The sequence below is a fragment of the Aquarana catesbeiana genome, linkage group LG04, assembly GCF_042186555.1.
Source record: "Aquarana catesbeiana isolate 2022-GZ linkage group LG04, ASM4218655v1, whole genome shotgun sequence".
Lineage (NCBI taxonomy): Eukaryota > Metazoa > Chordata > Amphibia > Anura > Ranidae > Aquarana > Aquarana catesbeiana.
In genome coordinates this window covers 297,309,081-297,330,720 of record NC_133327.1, presented here as the reverse complement: position 1 = coordinate 297,330,720, position 21,640 = coordinate 297,309,081, and the positions used below count along the sequence as shown (strand labels likewise).

At 41.5% G+C, this 21,640-nt stretch overlaps 1 protein-coding gene across 3 annotated transcripts in view; it reads right to left on the bottom strand.

Moving 5' to 3' along the window:
- Positions 1–21,640, bottom strand: part of PHF3 (PHD finger protein 3) — a 220,615-nt gene that overhangs the window by 143,679 nt on the left and 55,296 nt on the right. For all 3 annotated transcript variants that reach the window (XM_073626731.1, XM_073626730.1, XM_073626733.1), the window contains 2 exons: positions 18,352–18,510; positions 4,945–6,490 (listed from right to left, as the gene is read on the bottom strand). In XM_073626731.1, the coding sequence (XP_073482832.1) occupies positions 4,945–6,490; positions 18,352–18,510 (1,705 nt within the window). The remainder of the gene's footprint in view (positions 1–4,944; positions 6,491–18,351; positions 18,511–21,640) is intronic.

Here is a 21,640-nt window from a genome sequence, read left to right as displayed (position 1 = left end):
GTGGGAGAATTGTATACAGCTGTATAAGATAAAGCTGAAGTTAATGCTAAAAGATTTTTTTTCAAAAATCAGCAGAATTATGAACAAGGGAATCAAGCGAGTAAATTATTAGCCCATATGGTCAAACAACAATCAACGTCACTGGCAGTATCTAAAGTTAGAAATAGAGCGGGGGAGTTGGTGTATGCAATGGATGAGATAATTAAATGCTTCCATGAGTATTATGTCTCTATGTATAGGACAAGGTTAACTTGCACAGACAGGGAGATGGAGCAATATATGAATGAAATCGAATATCCTAAATTGACGGAAGAACAAGTTAGTATGATGGATAAGGAGATTACAGAAGAGGAAGTGTGGCATGCTGTGAGATTATTAGCATCAGGGAAATCAGCTGACGGGATTCGGTTGGAAGTATATAATCAATACATAGTTATTCTAGCACCAATTCTAACTAGAATGTATACAGAAGCCTTCAAGTAGAAATCTTTGCCAGATTCAATGTATGAGGGCTTTGGTGGTGATTACACCAAAGCTAGATAAAGTTCCAAGTGAATGTGCCTCGTATAGGCCAATCTCATTGGTTAACAGTGATTATAAAATACTGACGAAGATCTTAGCAGGAAGGCTTAATACCATAATTTTATCAATTATTCATAGCGATCAAACTGGCTTTATGCCAGGAAAGTCCAATTAATATAAGAACACAGCTGGTGGCACAAATGAAAGAATACATACCAGAGTCGAGTCCCCTGGCATCTTTGGATACGGCCAGGGCAATTGACTCTACTGAATGGTTGCATTTACAGAAATTATTGGACAGTTTGGTTTCGGAGAAAGATTTAGAAAATGGATAGCCATAATCTATAGTCAATCTCGTTCAACTCTTTTGGTGAATGGATTAATGTCATCCACAATAAGATTAGAGAGAGGGACAAGACAGGGATGCCCGCTATCTCTCCATCTTTTTGCTATAACAATAGGAGACGCTTGCTTTGAGGTTTAGGAATTCAGAGGAATATAAAGGAAAAGTAATGGGAAATAGGAAGGAGGTCATTGGTCTTTATGCAGATGATATAATACTGTATATGGGAGACACACAAAACTCCTTAAAAGGGGTTGTAAACCGTCGTGTTTTTTCACCTTAATGCATTTTATGCATTAAGGTGAAAAAACATCTGGCAGTGCCTGCAACCCCCCCCCCCCCCCTTCCCGGCCCCCCCATTTTACTTACCTGAGCCCTGGAATTTCCAATGGTAAGGAGGTGCTGTCCCTCTGCCCGGGGTTCTCGGCACTTGATTGGATAGATTGATAGCAGCGCAGCCATTGGCTCCCGCTGCTGTCAATCAAATCCAATGACGCCGGGCCCAGTTATATATTCACTACGTGGTACATGTGACAACAATCTCTCGGATTCTTCATATGTATGGGCTATGGGGTAGAGTGGCAAGACAGAAGCCTTTTCTTACGAAGAAAAACATCTAAGGCTGGCTAAATTTTGCAAAAAACACATCTGAAGTCTACCAAAAGCATGTGGGAAAATGTGTTATGGTCTGATGAAACCAAGGTTAAACTTTTTGCCCATAGTTCCAAAAGATACGTTTGGCACAAAAACAACACTGCACATCACCAAAAGAACACCATACCCCCAGTGAAGCATGGTGGTGGCATTATCATGCTTTGGGGCTGTTTTTCTTCAGCTGGAACAGGGGCCTTAGTCAAGGAAGAGGGAATTGTGAACAATTCCAAATACCAATCAATATTGGCGCAAAAACTTCAGGCTTCTGCTAGAAAGCTGAACATGAAGAGGAATGCCATCTTTCAGCATGACAACGACCCAAAGCATACATCCAAATCAACAAAGGAATGGCTTCACCAGAAGAAGATTATTTTTTTTGGAATGGCCCAGCCAGAACTCAGACATGAATCCAATTGAAAACTTTGTGGGGTGATCTGAAGAGGGCTGTGCACAGGAGATGCACTCTCAATCTGACAGATTTGGAGGGTTTTTGCAAAGAGTGGGCAAATATTGCTACGTCAAGATGTGCCATGCTGATAGATTCATACCCAAAAAGACTGAGTGCTCTAATAAAATCAAAAAGGTGTTTCAACAATGTATTGGTTTAAGGGTGTGCACACTTATTCAACCATATTATTTATTGTTTTATTTTTACTTCCCTCCACCTAAAAGATTTTGGTTTGTTGTTCAATTGAGTTGTACAGTTTATGGGTCACATTAAAAGGTGGAAACAGTCCTGAAATTATTTATCTTATTTTTTTACATCACAGAAACCAGACCTTTTTTATCCACTGTATATGTATTCTCACATTCCTCAGTAGTTATACCAAAATCTATATATTTAAAAAGTAAAATTTGCAATTTATAACATTTATATGGGCTAATGGTAGATCCAAACTTAAAATAACACTACAATGATCGAAAACTGAAGCAGAGCTGGCACTTCCGGATATATATTTATATTACCTGGCAGGGTGGTTAAAACAGCTACAGACATGGAAAAGACACCGAAGAGCAGGAGGAGTGGAAAAGTACCTATTGGAAATACTCCAGAGGATTTGGACCCCTTTCACATTGGAGCATTTTGCAGGCACTATAGCGTTAAAAATAGCACCTGCAAACCGCCCTAAAACAGCTGCTCCATTCACTCCAGTGTGAAAACCCAAGGGCTTTCACACTGGAGCGGTGCGCTGGCAGGGCATCAGAAAAAGTCCTGCCAGCAGCTTCTTTGGAGCGGTGAAGGAGCGGTGAACTCACTGCTCCTCCACCGCGCTTCCCCATTGAAATCAATGGGGCAGCGCTGCGATACCGGCGGCGTTTTGCGGGCGGATTTAAAATAGCGCCGGTGGCAGCACAGTGTGAAAGGGGTCTTAGTGGTAGGATTGGAGACACAAGCAGCGAGGTTACCTAAAATTAAGATCCCCATGTTTACAATGGCACGAGTGGTGTGGAAAGAAGCTAAGGGAATAGTAGGGTTTAGGGAGATTCCCCAGGAAATTCCCATCTGGAATAATCCAGCATTTGAACAGCTGAGAGGAAATCCAGATGGAAATTTCTGGAAACAGAAAGGTGTGGTTGTAGAGCAGTTGTATGAACATGGAACTATGCTAATATTTGAATACCTGAACAAACAACATGATATAGCACATAAACACTTTAATATTTAAAATAAAGACATGCCTTACAGGTGCAATTTGGCAAGCAGAATCTTAAAATATCAAAATACCCCCTAAGGCCCCTTTCACACTGCCGCGACTTAAAAGCATGATTTTACCACAATTTTAGGGAACGCCTGTGTAAACTTGAGGTCTATGGACCTCAACTTGCATGAAAGCCGGGCCAAAGTAGCACAGGGACTACTTTAAAGTTGCATATACATGAATGGTTATCATTGGAAATCACAAGGAACGACAAGTGTGAAAGGGGCCTTATAGGAACTCTGAAGTCACAGGGGCCAAAGGGGCTGATATCAATATTGTACTAATTTCTATTACAAGCTAAAATAGGCAGGGAGCCATTGAAAGTAAGAGACAAATGACTTGGTTATGAACCCAGAAATGACAGATAAGAAATGGGAGGAGATATGTTCCTTGCATTTGTTGGTATCCTCAGTAGATAATAACAAGATGACACAATCGTATATAATGGACCAGATATATCTTAGCCCTATTAGACTATATAAAATGGGTAGACGGCCAATATCAGAATGTTTGCGATGTCATCAAGATGAAGCGGATTTCTGCCATATGATTTGGTCATATAGGGAGGTAATAGGATATTAGAGTCAAGTAATAAAAAAATTATCTGAAATTATTAAAAGACCGGTGCCCTGTACCCCTGATGTATGTTTCTTGGGGGTGTTGAATGATGAAGAATGGTCAGAACATGTAAAGATCTTTTTTGCAAAAAATACTTTTTCAGGCTTGAAAGCAAATTGCTAAGAGATGGATGCAAGTTATAACTCCTATCAAAGAATGGGTGAATGCAGGTAATCATATAGCATATAAAAAAGTTATGTATGAAAGTAGGGGAAACCTACAGAAATATCAGAAAATTTGGAGTAAATGGTGTAGTATGGAATGGACTAGTGAGAGATAGTGAGAAGATGAACAGAATAATTAATGTAGAAAACTGTAAATGTGGTTGTTATTATTATGTATGTTTTTGATATGCAATAAAGAGTTTGAAAAAAAAAAACATGGTATGGGCAGATTTTCAGTCACAGGCTGTGTCATGCCGCTCCAGCCTGTGTCTTAGAATAAGGAGGGAGGTGAAGCCTTCTTCAATCTACATGTAATATCCCCCCCCCCCCCCTCATTGTGTTTCGCTGGTAACTTTGTAAACGCCCACATCTATGACTCTATAGTCACATGGGCTGCTCAGATGTGATAGGGAGGAAATGCTCAGCATAGAAACTCACCGAAAACTGAGCATGTGCAGAGCTGCCAACGCTGCTCTGCAAAACCCCCAACTGCAGTGGGGACATGGACAGAGAGACCGAGAACAGCAGGATCAGGTTTTTTGCAGAATACAGAAAACATATTACTATAGTAATGGAGTATAAACAGCATGTAAAACACCATTTATTGATAGTTTTTTTTATAGAGTTTTTTTTTTAGACTACAGCCAGTCTTTTCCTTTGGATTTGTGCAGTCTGTGGAGAATAGGATTGGTCACTGTTGTGTTCAACACCCGATTTTCAATGAGGGTGACCTGAGTTAGGAATTATGAGCTGTGTAACCCCTACCTTTTCCTGAGTATTGGCCTACATGTGGTGTTGTAGAGTGTGCATACAGAAAACTATGCTAAATTATTTTATTGTTTTCAGCACAGACATGACTATTTAGATGTCAATAATATATTCTTCAATAGGTTCTACGAGAGACATGAGATTTATAAAGAACAAACTACCAAAGGATCCTTACCTATTTCCGTGAAGTTTTCTGCATAAACTGCAATGTCTTGTTGGATTCCAGACATATTTATCAACTGGTGAAGTTACTTCTGCACCTTCTTTCTTTACAGTAGGAATGTTATCAGGAATAAACAGAGGTGGCTCATCAACAGAAACACTTTTACTACTTCTTCTTTGTCTGGGCGGAAGTGACTTTTTAAGTTTTGTCTTCTCTTCCGGTTGCTCAGCTGCTTCTTTCTGTTCTCCCATGTCCTTTGACTGAGGAGTGATTTTTGGTAGTGACTGTTTACTGACTGATTTATCACTAGAATGTGATAAACTTCCAGAACGTACATGAGATGACAAAACTTGTGACGTTTCTTTTGAACTTCCCTGGCTGTCCCGTAATGCATCATCTAGCTGTTTTAATAATGTAGAGGAATTACCCTTTTTTTCAAATGAACGTGGCTTTTTTTTAATTGTAGTCTTTATTGGAATGTTATGGATTTTCGTAGCTACAGACCCCTTTTTCGTTACTTTAATGATTTTCGACTTGTCAGAAGGAACTGGAGATTCAGAGTGGGTTATGTTAGTTTTTTTAAACCTACCCTTTTGATGTTGAGAATACAAGCCCTCTTTTGGAAAAGCAGTATTTTTTGTAAAATTTTCCCTCTGTGTAGGTACTTTAGCAGAACTTTGTTTTAGCTTTTTTGTACCTTTTCGGTTACGATTTGGTTTTCCGAAACCATTTCCAGGTGACATTTCTTTTTCTGTAGCCTGTAACTTTTCACCGCTTTCTACATCTTCTGTGCAATTAAGTACTAAATTTTCTACAATGGATATATCTTCTAAAGAATTACATTTGTTACTAGTATTCAAAATTTCAGGTGCAACAGAATTTTTGTCTGCTTCGCACTCTTGGACAGAGCTGCTAACAGCATTTTGCAAAATGCATTCAACGTTAATTTCTGGGTGCAACACCGTCTTAACACCCATGTCGCATTCAACAATTCCTGATAAAAGTGCAAGCTCTTGATGAACTTTATCATAAATGACATCAGATTTTTTATCATCAGTCTGACAGTTGTCATTATTGTACACTTTTTCATCTACAGATGGCTCTAAGACCTCATCTGTCAAAAGATCTCCTTGAGAATTATTTAGATCATGTTCTGTCACTTCTTCTAAATCTTTATTAGAATTTGTACTCAATAAAAGAAGAGAATCACTATGTAATGTTTCAGAGTTACCATCTTCTTTTTCTAGTATGCTTTGTGTGTTTGATAAAATTTCATTTATGGTATTTGATTCTTCATCTAGTGTCTCCTTATTTGCGCTATTCTGATCTGTAGCTACTTTATCGTTATACTCCTTATTTGCTAATCTTGTTGATCTCCTCGAGTTCGGTGTGCTATTGCTTCGTTTATCATCACTACTGACGTTCAAAATCTGTTCCTCATCTTTTGCTGCATCAACTGCTGTGTCTTTTCGGGAAGATTTCGATTTTTTGGGACTTGCAACCTTTACAGCATTCAATGTCTTCTCAATTGTACTAGGTCTCAGCGTTCTTGTGGATTCTGTTAAATAAACATATAAAACAATGAAAGGAATAAAACACTGAATGGAACTGCCATAACCATTAGTATTAAAAAAAAAACACTTACATCTGTAAGGCTAAAGCGTATATAATACTTTGCTGTTCAGCTCCAATGTGAAAGTACAAAGTTAATCTGACAAAACCCTCCTCTCCCGATTTGTCCTATTCCTATTTCATGTTCATTTTTGGCCACAGTGACTAACCGGCAGCCAACAGACAGTCCTCTAAAACTTAGACAAGAAGAGCGAGAGAGGGAGGAAAAAAGTATCTTTATTGCTCACTGTAAAATGCTTCTCAACTTAATTGATGGTATGCTTGTCTGATTTTACCAACCCTAAAATCCATTCCTGGAGTCTAGTAATTCAGACACAACTGGGTTATAGTGCCACCTACAGGAGGATTGGACACTGGAAAACAGAAAAACTGTAAACCAATCTCAGTGTAACCCCTCCTCAACACAGTATGCCTCAGTCTTGCGATAAAGCAATACTAAGAGCATGAACATAAATACAGAGGGGTGGAACCTATGTCCCTCAATAGACTCCAAGAAATGGGATTTTACAGTAAGTGAAAAACTCCTATTTTCTTTCTCCTCCAATAAGAGACACTGGAATTCACATAGAGTTAAGACATCCAAAAACAGTTCAAAAACTAAGCCAGCCAGAAGTTGAACAGAACGAGAAATGAACTCATGAACAGGGAAGAAAGGACCCTGATGTGGTCAACAAAATAAAACACTGGGGATAACACCCCCCCCCCCCCCCAACAGGAACACATCCCAAACAAAACCTATTACAAAACACAGGACAATTTAAGAAAGACCAGCCAGTCTACATGGTAAGGCTTGAGACTGGACATTCCAAACCCTTATGGTCAAGAGGATAGAACTCTGTGACTAAAGGTTGTAGCCTAGCCAGACAACCAATAGCCAACAAGGGAGTGAAATTACCCCTGAGACCACTAGAGAACTCAGGGGTTCGTTCCCATATATTCAACTTGACAGAAGAGGGTGAGTGCAGGAAAGACAAATGCCTCAAGGGTGAGCAGGAGTAAAAATTCAGACTTCAGCCCCTGGTAAGATTGGATCCACCAAAAAACACTGGGGTGAAACAAAAACATGCCTTTTTACACTACATATGGAACTGGGGCCTGTGGAAGAATATCACAGAGCCTGCCTAACCCAAACCACAGCAATAGGTCTAAGAAGCTCCTGACGCACCAGGGCTTGCAAAGCATAAACAAACAACAATGGAGCAAAGGGCAGCAATCTTAGTCAAAACAGCTAAGAGCATTTACTTATTAAAGGGTAGGGCAAGGGAAGATATCTGGAGGACCTTTCCCTGGGGCCTGCTGAACAGCCAAAGGAGGGCCAACTCCCAGATGAAGAAGTCCCATAAAGTCTTCTGGACATGCTCTGTCCCAGTAGAGTATTAACTGCAGCAGAAACCTAAGGCATTCCACCTACTGACAATCCAGTGGGGCACAGGACCCTCCAGTGATGATCTCTGCCTGCTGCATAGTGCGGACACTGCTGATGACAGCCAGTCTCCAAGGGCAGTACAAGTGATATATAAATACTCTCAGCATCGTCTAGCCAGGGGCCAGGCGATTTTCCTGTCGCAGGGAGGACGTCCACTCCTTCCTCGAGCCAAAGACACTGCAATACCACAATGGGATCCAATGGAGTATGAAGCAGAAAGCTTTGTCAAGGTGGGATCCCTCCACATTAAGGGAACTCTTCATTCTGAGGAACTAGATGAAAGTCCTGGGGATGCAGGTGTTCCAGCAAGTGGAATGCCGTTCACGGGGAGAACAAACTAACCCGGTCCCCTGTAGAGGGTGAAGGATTATAGCAGGGACTACCAAATCCAAAGAGACAGATTTATAGGTCTGCTCAGAACCTAAATCCACCACTGCAGAGATGGGGGGGTAAAAGAAAAAAATTGGAAAGGGGAAGGCCATCCTGAGGGGCATTCACCTAATGTCTTACACCCCCTCAATGGAGAAGGGATGAACTCCCTACCTGATGACAAGGGAACAGTGCACAAGGTTATGGTCTTTTAAGGGAGGGCTTAAGCTAAACCTCCTCTCCCACCACTGAAAAGCGGTTGCCAATGCTGTTCCTTAGTGAGACCCAATCAGGCTGGATGTTGCAGGAGTTGGGTCCTTCGGAAAGGTGCTGACTACAAGGATCCATAAAGATACTCTTTACAGGAGGTTGTTTGAGCATTCCTCAAAAAGGATGCCTGGAGAGGGGACTGGACAGAGCACAAGGGTTAATGCTTCAAGTAGTAGCAGGTGAGCCTGGGCGACACTGAGGATCAATTCTATGTACGTAGGGAACAGCTAGGGCTGGTCCCAGTTGCCCATGTAGGTTAGGGGTCCCTCTGAAGGGACCCCAAGAGGTACCCTGTACTATGAGAGGTTGTTCTAGCCCCAAGGACAGGGGTTATTCATGAGGAAGGGAGTAGAGACCTGGATGGGGCACAGCTCCAGAATCCGAGTAAACGTATGGACTGCAGCAAGATGTCTGGGGTGTGAGAAACCCTGAAAGACTTCATGCAGAAGGTTTTTCAGAGAGATAGTTGACCTCTAAGTTTGAGCCCTATGGGCTGAGTGGGAGACTTGCTACATTGAAAAAAGCACGCTCTGTCCTCCTGAGCCATTACTGATCACTGTGTCAAGTGCAGCTTCAAAGGCACGACCTTCCTTCAAGGCCAATCAAAGCAGATGCTCTTTAGATTTTGTCATCTGGGTTCAAGTAGTGTAACCAGAGTGCCCTACACATTTGTATGAACAGCAGACCCATTGGGGACATAAGTTTATGTTTGTAACAAGCCATCACAACTGAAGCATACGGCTCCAAACATTCATCCATCCACTCTGAGAGACACGGATCTACTTCTGCAGAGAAGAGAGCTCAACTCACCCAGTCCAACATGGTCTGACAGATTAAAGTCACCGCCAACACAGGACAGAGGGCAGAACCAGCAGATCCCCTGAATGCAGGGATGGTCACAGGGAATTTAGCATGTTGTCAAAATGTACTGAGTAGATGTGGAGAACAGAGCAATGGATGAAACTGAGGAAGACTCTAATGAAGCAGACCCTATAACTACATGAGTAAAAGGTTCCATATCACAGGTGCTGGTTCCCTCAGAGGATATTGAGTAGACTCCCCCAGAACCATTAGAGGAGTATGTGCTGGGGTCAATCATAGCAACAGGACTGTCCCCTTCCGTTTCCCCCATGGCAGTAAAGCAACTAGGACCAAAAGGTGTGTAAAGGCCTCAGTTACTTTCAATCTCAGGCAGTTAGTGTTGATGAGGAGTGAACTGCAAAAAGTGGGAAACTGAAATGGACCTGAGCTCCATTTAGTGCTTGCAAGCAGGAGCAGTGATGAGATGTTTCTTGCTCTATGAATAATAGTAGGAAAGAGTGCAGAACGCACATAACACTCCACCCAGAAAATTACATCAGCCCTCAGCATTAACCTTTAGGACTCACACACACACTGGATGTTTTTGGACATTTTTACAGCTGCTGTTTTTGGCTTCAGACATTTTTTCTACAGTCAATAAACTCCCCATCATGTTATCCTATGTGTCCATGTACACATAGGCTGTTATCAACTGTTTTTGGCTGGGGCGTTTTTTGGCTGTAAAAAAAACCCAACACTAGTGGGCTCTGAGAGTTTTTCAGCTGTAAAAACGCTCTAACGTCAAAAAACACTGATAGACGCTCAAAAGCGCACCTAATCAGCGTTTAACGTTTTTGATCCATTGGAAAAAAAAAACGCTAAAAAACGCTAATAAAAGCTGCTGGCATTTTTATAACGTTATTTTAACGCACAGCGTGCATGAGGCCTTACTGTGGTGAAAACATCAACATAGGGAAACGTGAAAGGCAACCAATGATGCAAAACTGCTTCTGCCAGAGACAAGGATGCTTTAACCTTTTCACTATCAAATATATTAAGAAAGCTCTCAAGGACTGCATCCACACCACATCCCCATAAAGTACATAGAAAAATAAGCAGAAAAGAATGGGACTTTCAAAAGGTGCAAATCTCAGGAATGTATATAAAAAACAATGTTTATTGTGTGTACATATTAAAAGAAGAACATAAAAAGAGCATTACTGTTTCAAGACCTGTATAGCCCTTATCAGACACCATATCACATACGATAACCCACTGGTAAATACATGTAAATCCTTTACAGTATAGACAGTAAAAAACAGACTGTAGTCAAATTATGTTTTTCTGGATGTGGATTCTCAACGCGTTCTCCCCCCTCCCCCCATATATGACCCCTTAAACTTAATAGCTGAGTGCCATGGAGTTACTGAAAAACGCATCTACCACTAAACTAGACATCCCCCATATTACAATATATTGTATTTTTTTAAATCAGAGACCCTGGAAAATAAAATAGTGGTAGTTCCAATTTTTGTATGTGACATATTTTTGCAATGGTATCGAGCAAGGGGGGAGGGGAAGGCAATATATTATCTAATTTTTGGTAACAGTCAGCTTGTGGCATGTGAGCAATGCCTTGCTGCCATTACCGTAAGCCTTACAGAGGTAGCAATAAACTGGCTAAAGAGGGCTTCCAACCTCTAATCTGCAGTATCTTTACAGACTAGGACCTCATCCACTGGGACCGGCAGGGTCTTATTCAAGTAGGAAATGACCAGATCAACAGCCAGAGAACCCAATTTCCTGCAGAATTCCTCCTCCATGGGATACCACTGGGCTAAATGATTCAAAAATGAGAACACCTCCTCCAGGTGAGCCCAAATGGCATAGGACTAACTTTTGTCATTGTTTTGGGGGTGCATGCAAATTTAAAGCTTGCCATGTTGGGCATCTAATTACTTGACACAACCTCATCTTTTTAGTGTCTTTGAAAGAACAGCACTCCCAAAGTGGCAACTTTAAATTCGTACACATAGCGTCATCCAGGAAAGCCCACTGTATCTGAGACAGTCCCAAACTTTGAGAGTCCTCCTGAGAGGACTCATCCAAAAAGGATTGCAAATCCTTAATGGCTTCCTCCTTCTTGTTCAAAGGATGTTTTTCTGACACCTCACCCCCCTGCAAAAAGGTAGGGGGTGAAGGAGAGCGTCCATGTTCGCGTCTCAGGTATTCCAAATCAGTGAGGACTTCTGAAAGCTGGTTACACAAGCCAGAAACGGCTAATGAAATTTCCTTCCTAGACACAAAGGAACCGGAGGATTGTACCCCTGAAACAGTGAAACTGCTAGATAAGGACAGGGATTCAAAGCTAAGCTGACCCTTAGGGGAGCCATTATAGATTGAACTAAGGGGATTCTCCCTACCTGATCGAGGGAAATGGGAACCCATGCCACCGTCCATCCTTTCCTTCCACCTCTTTGCCTAGGCAACTCCATGTTTGCTGAGGGTCAGTAAGCCTATAATTCTGGTAGTGGGAGCAACCGCCCAGCTAAGAGAAGCAACTACCAAAGTCAGACACCCATGTGACAAGTCATCCCACAACAAATGTCCTAATACTTGCAATGGCACTGGTGCCATTGTGCTAGAGCCATTTTGTAATTGTGCTGGAGTTGTGCACCTCTGAGTTGCCGACTGCACACAAGGGAACCCAAAATGGCACCCGTGCATGCTTGCAAATAGGATTTTTTCGTCATACTTACCTGTAAAATCCTTTTCTTTTTCATACATCATGGGACACAGAGTCAAGCTAATATTCTTTACCTACTGGGATGTCTCAGAGCAATAGCCTTGAGGGGAGGAAGACACCCTGGCAAACAATAGCCATCCAAACTTATACGGCAGCCCGCAGTACACTGCAGCCGAAAGCCGAATCCTCGGCTTCTGGAATATCCACTTGATAAAATTTTGTGAACGTATGCACTGAATCCAGGTAGCAGCCTTACAAATCTGAGTCACAGATATCTGATGGCGAAAAGCCATCTGGTAGAATGAGCTCTCACCCTAAAGGAAGACCTTTAAATTTCAGACCTGTAGGCCTTGAATGACCAACTGACGGACCCAATTGGCAATGGAAGCTTTGGAAGCTGCCTGCCCTTTCTTGGGTCCTTTTTTTAAAACAAAAAAGGAGTCTGAACCTCGGATCTCCGCAGATCTAGACAAACCTTGACTGCCCGGACAACGTCCAAAGAATGCAGTCATCTCTCTTCCGCCGAACGAGGCTGAGAGAAAAAAAAAAGAAGGCAAAATAATGCTCTGATTTAAATGAAAGGCTGACACCACTTTTGGCAAAAAGGATTGAACAGGTCATAACACGACCCTGTCGTGGTGAAGGATCAAGTACGGAACCCTGCCGCCAACTCCGACACCCTTCTAGACAAGGTGATAGCCATCAGGAAGACTAGCTTGCATGACAGCAAGTCTAATGGAATTTCCTTGATAGGTTCCACAGACAGAACCAAGTTCAAGTCCCAAGGACACATAGGTGACCTAATGGGGGGGAAGCAAATGAGTTGCCCCCTGCATAAAGGTTTGGATCAGTGAATGGGAGGCTAAAGGCCTTTGGAAGAATACTGATAGGGCCAAAACTTGACCTCTGATTGTTCTCAAAGCCAATTTGATTTCCACAGCTAACTGTAGAAAAGAGATAATTCTCCCAATCACGTATTTCCGAGGATGCCATTTTCTGACTTCACACCAAGCAATACAAGTTTTCCAGACCTTATGATAAATTTTCCTAGTGACAGCTTTTCTAGTTCACTAGGGTGGACACTGCTGATCCCAAGATGCCACGGTCCTTTAACACTCTGGCTTCAATAATTTAGAGACTGTAAATTGAGGTGGAATATAGGACCTTGAAGAGTAGATCGGGGCGACGTGGAAGCGTCCTTGGCCCGTCTATTGTCAGTCTCACAGGCTGGTGCCACCAGAATGACTGTAACCCCCTCTTTCCGAAACCTGCGCAACAAATGTGGACAGAGGAGAGGGATGAGAGGGATGGAAGGGAAAGAATAAACCAGGGAGTACTGTCTCCATGGCAAATTTCCTGGAACACCCCTGGGTGTAGGCACCATCCCCCCAGGCAGATCTGCTGGCAGCTGAGATAGTTTGCCTTCCAGCTCTCTACTCCCGGGATATGGACTGCCGATATAAATCGGCACATGTCCCTCTGCCCAGGCTAGTATGTGGTTCACCTCTTTCAGAGCTGAACGACTCCTGGTACCGCCTTGGTGGTTTATATAGGCCACTACAGTGGCATTGTCGGATTGAACCCTGATAGGGCAGTCCTGAAGCTCCACTGTCCAGTACTGCAGGGCCAGACGTACTGCCCGTAATTCCAGGACGTTGATGGGCAGGATCTGTTCTGTCTCTGACCATTTCCCCTGAGCTGAGCCCTTCTAGGGTCGCTCCCCAACCTGACAGACTGGCACTTGTATTCAGTACTCTCAAAGTTACCGGGAGAAAGGATTTTCCCTTTCGCAGGTTCTGATCCTGCAACCACCAGTTTAGGCTTAAGCGTGCCTGAGGAGATAAGCACATTGGGTAATCCAGGGCTTTTCCTCTCCTGGTCCAGGACAACAAGATGTCTTGTTGTAAAGGCCTGGAATGCAATTGGGCATAGGGCAGTGCCTGGAAGGAGGATACCATCCTCCCTAGGAGACTCATACAGAGCCGAATGGAGGGTTGTCTGGTGCCCCCTTATCTGATGCACCCGAACCTTGCTTGCTTGAACCATATCTAGGAACAGGCCTAAATACTTTAGGACTTTAAGCTGGTTTGAAGGCTGACTTTTCGGTATTTATGATCCAGCCCAAGCTTTTCAAATATCGCACTGTGCATATTATGCTCCGTTCTAGAGCCTGTAATGAGTGGTCTCCGAGTAGGAGGTCATCCAGATACCCGAGCACCAGGATCCCTTGGGCCCTTAAAAGACCCAGTACTAGTGCTAGGACCTTTGTGAACACCCGGGAGCTGTAGCCAGCCCGAAGGGTAGAGCTACAAACTGAAAATGACGTTCCTCTACTTCAAAACGTAGGAACCTCTGACGAGGCCAAAAGATAGGTATGTGTAAATACGCATCATATCGAGGCTAGAAAGTCCCCCCCCTCTGGAGTGAGGCTACTACTGAGTGGACAGACTCCATCCGAAAGGACTATCAGTAGATACTTGTTCAGGGATCTTGGGTCCAAAATGGGCCTTGTGTCCCCGTTTGGTTTCTGAACCGTAAACAGGTTTGAGTAAAACTCTGTGCCCCTTTCTGATACCGGAACCTCTACAATCACTCCTTGATATACTAGATGATGTAGTCCCGGAAGCAATACGTTTCTTAATGGAGGATCCGAGGGAACGCTGGATCTTAAAAACCTCTGAAGGGGGAACCCTCTTCAACTCTAGCTTGTAACTGTGAGATATAATTGAGGTGACCCACTCCTCCTGAATTATTGTTCTCCAAATGTCCGCAAAGTGCATCAGCCTTCTCCCCACTCGATGAAGTGGGGGCATCTGCTCAAAAGGAGGGCTTGGTGCTGGGTTTAGAAGAATCTTGGACCCAGGGCTTCTTCTGGCCCTGTGGCTTGCCCCTGGCCCTAGCGCCCTGTTGGTGGTGGAACTGCCTGATGCTGAGACATTGGAGAAAGCAGTCACGAGGTTTTAAACGAGGGACGTCTGGTGCTTTTCGTCACAGGAAGTAAAGATCTCTTCCCTCCGGATATCTTTTGGATATATTTGTCCAAATGATCACCAAATAAACGTTCCCCATGAAAAGGGAAACCCGCCAATAACTTTTTACAAGGAAGCTCAGCTGACCAGTTCTTAAGCCATAAGAGTCTGCACGTATGTACAGAAGAGAGAGCCAAATGAGAAACCTGCTGTATTGAATCCTTTAAGGCGTCAATAGCAAAACATAGCGCTCGAGAAATATCTGTCTTACTTTCAGGCAGATCAACCTCCTGGTTAGGCCTATCAGGCCGTTTGACCTGATCATTTATGGACTGGCAGATACCAATTGCTGCAACAGCTGGGTGAATTGCTGAGCTGGCCAAAGAAAAGGAAGTCTTTAATAATGACTCCAATTTCTTTTCACCAGGGTCTTTTAAACCCTGTGCGTTATCTACCGGACAAGTTAAGTTCTTGTTTAAGGAAGAGACTGCTGCATCTACTGCTGGCACGTTCCATTTATTAATGGACCTTTCATCCATGGGATATAAAAGCGAAAGCCTCTTAGGGAGGAACAAAAATCCTGTCAGGATGTTACCAATCAGCATACACCGCCTGTTCCAACAGGGGATGTAGAGGGAAAGCCTGTGAAGCCAGAAGAGGCCTCAGGGGTCCCAGAGAGGACCAGGGGGGCTCAGTCACTTCTGGAAGAGGCAACTTAAAGGCAGAATGAACCATTTCGGTCAGAGTCAGGATCAAAAGCCTCTGCAACTGAGAGGCAGACATCAACTGCCAGGCCCTCCACAGAGTCCTGAGTTTTAAGCTCTTCCGCATCCTCAACCCATTCCTGCTCCAGACTAGGAGGCTCCAGGGAGGGGGATCTGTCACGCCTTCTGCTACCCTGCGGGATGGAGGCAATCATGCCAGCACAATCCTGTGCTATAACCCAGCTAGGGCCAAGGACAGTTCATCCTTAGTGATAAAGGGTGAAGCAGCAGAGTTGACTGTAGGCACAATACCAGATAGACGCAGCGGCTCAGATTGCCCAGAAGCCTCTGGTCTTTCAGGGGATACAACACTAGGGATACGACTAGATTCATCGGGAACTACTGACGACATCGGTGTGCCCTTCCCTATAGTGTTAGTCCTGCTCCTCTTTTTGAAGACATTTACCCGCAACAAAAAGAGTACTTATAAAGTGAGGGCCTATTCTCTCTTTACTGAGTAAAGGGGGTGTTTTGTTTTTGTGGGATTTTTGTGTTGTCTCTTTAACCACCTGCTGACCGATCACAGGAAATATACTGTAAGCAGGCGGCAGGTACAGGCATGATCATGTACATGACCAGCCTTCTTCCTGATTTGGGGCACGCATGCCCCCTGCCGACCTGTGCTATGATTGCACACAGCACGCGTTTGGCAGCTGATTTCAGGCAATGATTTGGGCTGAAATGAGCTGATCAGCTGTGTCCAATCACGCACAGAGTTCTGTATTTACAAAAACACAAAAAACTCTATGTACTGTGAGCAGAGATGTGCCGGTTTCTTCTCCCTGAAAAGCAGGGAGAAAAAACAGCCAGATAGCAAAGTAGTAGCAGCACTTATTACACAAATTACACATTGTTAGGCACACAGTTAACCCCTTCTCAGCCAGTGTCATTAGTACAGTGTCAGTGTACAGTATTATCACTGATCACTGTATTAGTTAAAGTAGCGACATCAGTGTCAGTTAGTGACCCTCCAAGATAGTGTCTTTTAGCACCAGATGGCCCGCCAACCTATCACAGTCCCACTATAAGTCGCTAATCACTGCCATTACAGTATAGCGTCTATAGCTACGTAAATTCCAGTATATATTCAATAGTTTTTAGATACTATAACTTTGCACAAACCAATTATTATATACGTACTGTATTGGGATTTTTTTTTTTTTTTTTAACCAAAAGACAGCTGAATACATTCTGGCCTAAATTTACAAAGACATTTGATTTTTTTATTTTCTTATTGGATATGTTTTATAACAGAAAGCAGAAAATATTGTTTTTTGTTTTTTTTCCACAATTTTCGGTCTTTTTTGTTTATATAATAACAAATTAAAAACCCAGCGGTGATCAAATAGCAACAAGAGAAAACTAAAAATTATATAAATGTATATGTGTACAGCGTTGCATGACCACGCAATGGCCAGTTAAAGAAGCCCAGTGCTGAACAGCAAAAAATGCCCTGGTCATGACGTGCATAAAACCTTCCGAGGTCAAGTGGTTAAATAATGATAATCAATTGAATAGAGTTGAGAATTTTTGTAGTAACAGAGGAGTTTGTATATTATTGGTGGAAGTAGTTGTAAGATATATATAATATAATATATATATATATATACACATATATACATATACGTATACATATATATATATATACATATATATATATATATATATATACATATATATATATATATATATATATATATATATATATATATATATATATTTTATTTTTTTTAAGGAGTATGAAATGAATGTTGAATTGAATGTTTTGAAATGTATTTTATGTGTCCCCCTTTTTGTTGTACTTCCCCTGTCTCTTCCTGTATCCTATTGTGATGGAAAAAAATGTTATAAAATAAGTCCAGTAAAAGGAAAACAATTGTTTTCTAGGTACCCTAGCAGTGACCTGTGTATATTCAGTATGGAAAAATACAGGTCATCACAGATAGCCTTGGTTCACATTGATGCTACTTTGAAATCGTGCTACTTCACTTTAAGTAGCGCGATTTCAAAGTAGCAGGTCAGCGCGATTTCAGGTGCTCCTTGAAAGACATCTGTACAGCTTCATGCACAGATGTCTATTGAAGTCGCACCCAAAATCGGCAAAAGTAGTGCAGGAACTACTTTTGCAAATCGCTGCGGCGTTGCAAAGTCGGCAATAGGCTGTGACTTGTCATGTGATTTGACCTGTCAAATCGCATGACACATCGCTCCAATGTTAACGAGTGATTACTCAAGAATGCTTTTGACATGCAAACCACAACATCTGAACAACCAAAACAGGTGACTACGAAAAAAAATAAACAATTATGTGGTCAGTGTTGCTCAGACATGTCAGTCCTGCATGCTCTGCAAGAGAAATCCTACTTCTGCATCACATTTAGAGCAAACATATAGGACAAATGTATCTCAATTATGGTTCCCTGCATAGGCAACAAGATGTACCTTGTGCTTTTAAACGTGGTGATTTCCTTTGCGATTTTATGGAAGGCTCATTTAATCTGTTAAGGTTCTTGTCTGGTAGAATTAAATCATCTTCATCATTGATATCAACAGCAGTTACCTTATCTACCCCAACATCCATGATATCATCAAGACCAACACCTAAAAAAAAAAAAAAAAAAAGAAAGAAAAGAAAGAAGTTAGCTAAATCAACTATCTGTTGCATCATTTGTTGCTAAGTATTTCAGCTTTTCCATTAGTTTTTATTTCTTCTTTTATTATCATTAATTTATTATGTTTTTTCATTAGGGTAAGAGGTGAGTGTTAGGATTAGGAGTTGGTGTTAGGGTTGTGTATTATTTTATTTTATTTATTATAAGAATAATAATAAATGAATAAATAAATGTAAAATAAATACACAAATAAATAAAAATCATAATTAAAAAATTAATTTAAAAAAAACTAAGCAACTATAAATAATTAACTCTTAACTTTAATCCCTACTCTTTAAAAAATAAAATAATAATAAATAACTAAACACCCTAACCCTAACATAAAAAATATTATTATTAATAATGTATTTTTTTGTTCGAGTTTGGGTGTTATTTTATAATCCTATTATTATTAATAATAATGTATTTAATATTTTTTAAGGTTAGTTATTATTTATTAATGTGTTATTACATATTATTCATTTATTTTACTTATGTATGATGATTTTTAGTTCTTTGTGTATCTATTTTACATTTATTCATATATTGCAACCCCTGGCAAAAATTATGGAATCACCAGTCCCTGAGGATGTTCCTTCAGTTGTTTATTGTTGTAGAAAAAAAGCAGATCACAGACATGGCCAAAAACTAAAGGCATTTCAAATGGCAACTTTCTGGCTTTAAGAAACACTAAAAGAAATCAAGAAAAATAATTGTGGTGGGCAGTAACAGTTAGATTTATAGAACAAGCACAGGGAATAAATTATGGAATCACTCAATTCTGAGGAAAAAATTATGGAATCACCCTGTAAATTTTCATTACTAACACCTGCATCAAATTAAATCTGCTTGTTAGTATGTAGGTAAAGAGGGTAAATCATCACGCAGTGTTGCACAAGATGTTGGTTGTTCACAGTCGGCTGTGTCTAAAACATGGACCAAATACAAACAACATGGGAAGGTGGTTAAAGGCAAGCATACTGGTAGACCAAGGAAGACATCAAAGCGTCAAGACAGAAAACTTAAAGCAATATGCCTTGAAAACAGAAAATGTACAACAAAACAAATGAGGAACAAATGGGAGGAAACTGGAGTGAACATCTGTGACCGAACTGTAAGAAACCGCCTAAAGGAAATGGGATTTACATACAGAAAAGCTAAAAGAAAGCCATCTCTAACACCTAAACACAAAAAAACAAGGTTACAATGGGCTAAGGAAAGGCAATCGTGGACTGTGGATGATTGGATGAAAGTCATATTCAGTGGTGAATCTCGAATCTGCATTGGGCAAGGTGATGATGCTGGAACTTTTGTTTGGTGCCGTTCCAATGAGATTTATGCAGACGACTGTCTGAAGAAAACATGCAAATTTCCACAGTCAATTATGATATGGGGCTGCATGTCAGGTAAAGGCACTGGGGAGATGGCTGTCATTAAATCTTCAATAAATGCACAGGTTTACATTGAAATGTTGGACACTTTTCTTATCCCATCTATTGAAAGGATGTTTGGGGATGATGAAATCATTTATCAAGATGATAATGCATCTTGCCATAGAGCCAAAATTGTGAAAAAATTCCTTGAAGAAAGACACATAAGGTCAATGTCATGGCCTGCAAACAGTCCGGATCTCAATCCAATTGAAAATCTGTGGTGGAAGTTAAAGAAAATGGTCCATGACAAGGCTCCAACCTGCAAAGATGATTTGGCAACAGCAATCAGGGAAGGCTGGAGCCAGATTGATGAAGAGTACTGTTTATCACTCATTAAGTCAATGCCTCAGAGACTGCAAGTAGTTATAAAAGCCAGAGGTGGTGCAACAAACTACTAGTGATGTGTTGGAGTGTTATTTTGTTTGTTTGTTTTTCATGATTCCATAATTTTTTCCTCAGAGTTGAGTGATTCCATAATTTATTCCCTGTGCTTGTTCTATAAATCTAACTTTTACTGGCCACCACAATTATTTTTCTTGATTTCTTTAGTGTTTCTTAAAGCCAGAAAGATGCCATTTGAAATGCCTTTAGTTTTTGGCCATGTCTGTGATCTGCTTTTTTTCTACAACAATAAACAGCTGAAGGAACATCCTCAGGGACTGGTGATTCCATAATTTTTGCCAGGGGTTGTATTACCATTTTATTTTTTACTTTTTTCATTTGAGCAGAAAAACACGCGAATGGCATGTTTCCATTCATTTCTATGGAAATACAAAATGTGCCAAAAACACCCAAATCTGCCCGATTTGAGCGACAAAAAAAGCTCCAGGACTTGTTTGAGCCTCAGGCATTTGACTTCAGGTGACTTGGAGTGGAGATGTAAACAATCTCCATAGAGAATAATCGTTTTTCTCTCCTCCAGCATTTTGATCTTCAAGCAGATGATCGCCCAGGTGTAAATGGGGTCTAAGGCCCCTTTCAGGCTTGGTTCACATTGGTGCGATGTGGGAAACCCTGCAAATTCACTGGGGGTTCCCGCATCGCCCCTGACTCGCAGGCATTTCACACTGCCTTATGCAAACCGCTGGGAGTGTCAATACAAAGTTAATGACACCCCCCAGATCGGTTCGCATATCACAGTGCAAACTATCAATTCGGACAGGAATCGGATCACATGCGTGTGAACACCCGTGCGATCTGATTCTGGTGCGGACCAAAAAAAAAAGGATTTTTATAACAGCTTACCTGTAAAATCCTTTTCTTGGCGTACATCATGAGACACAGAGCCTTAAGTAATTACTTAATGGGTTATAGGCCACCTTCAGGTGTTGACACTGGTATAACCCAATCAAGGAAGTTCACTCCCTATATAACCCCTCCTCCTTCCAGGAGCACATCAGTTTTTGTAGCAAAGCAATATACTTAAATCCCAAAAAAGAGGGGAGGGACCTCTGTGTCCCATGATGTACTCCAAGAAAAGGATTTTACGGGTAAGCTGTTATAGAAATCCTATTTTCTTTATCGTATATCATGGGACACAGAGCCTTAAGTAATTACTTAATGGGACGTCCCATAGCAATGCTACTTGAGGAGAGGGAGATACAACCCGTAGGGTACCCCCAGACTTGAGGATCTATACTGCTGCCT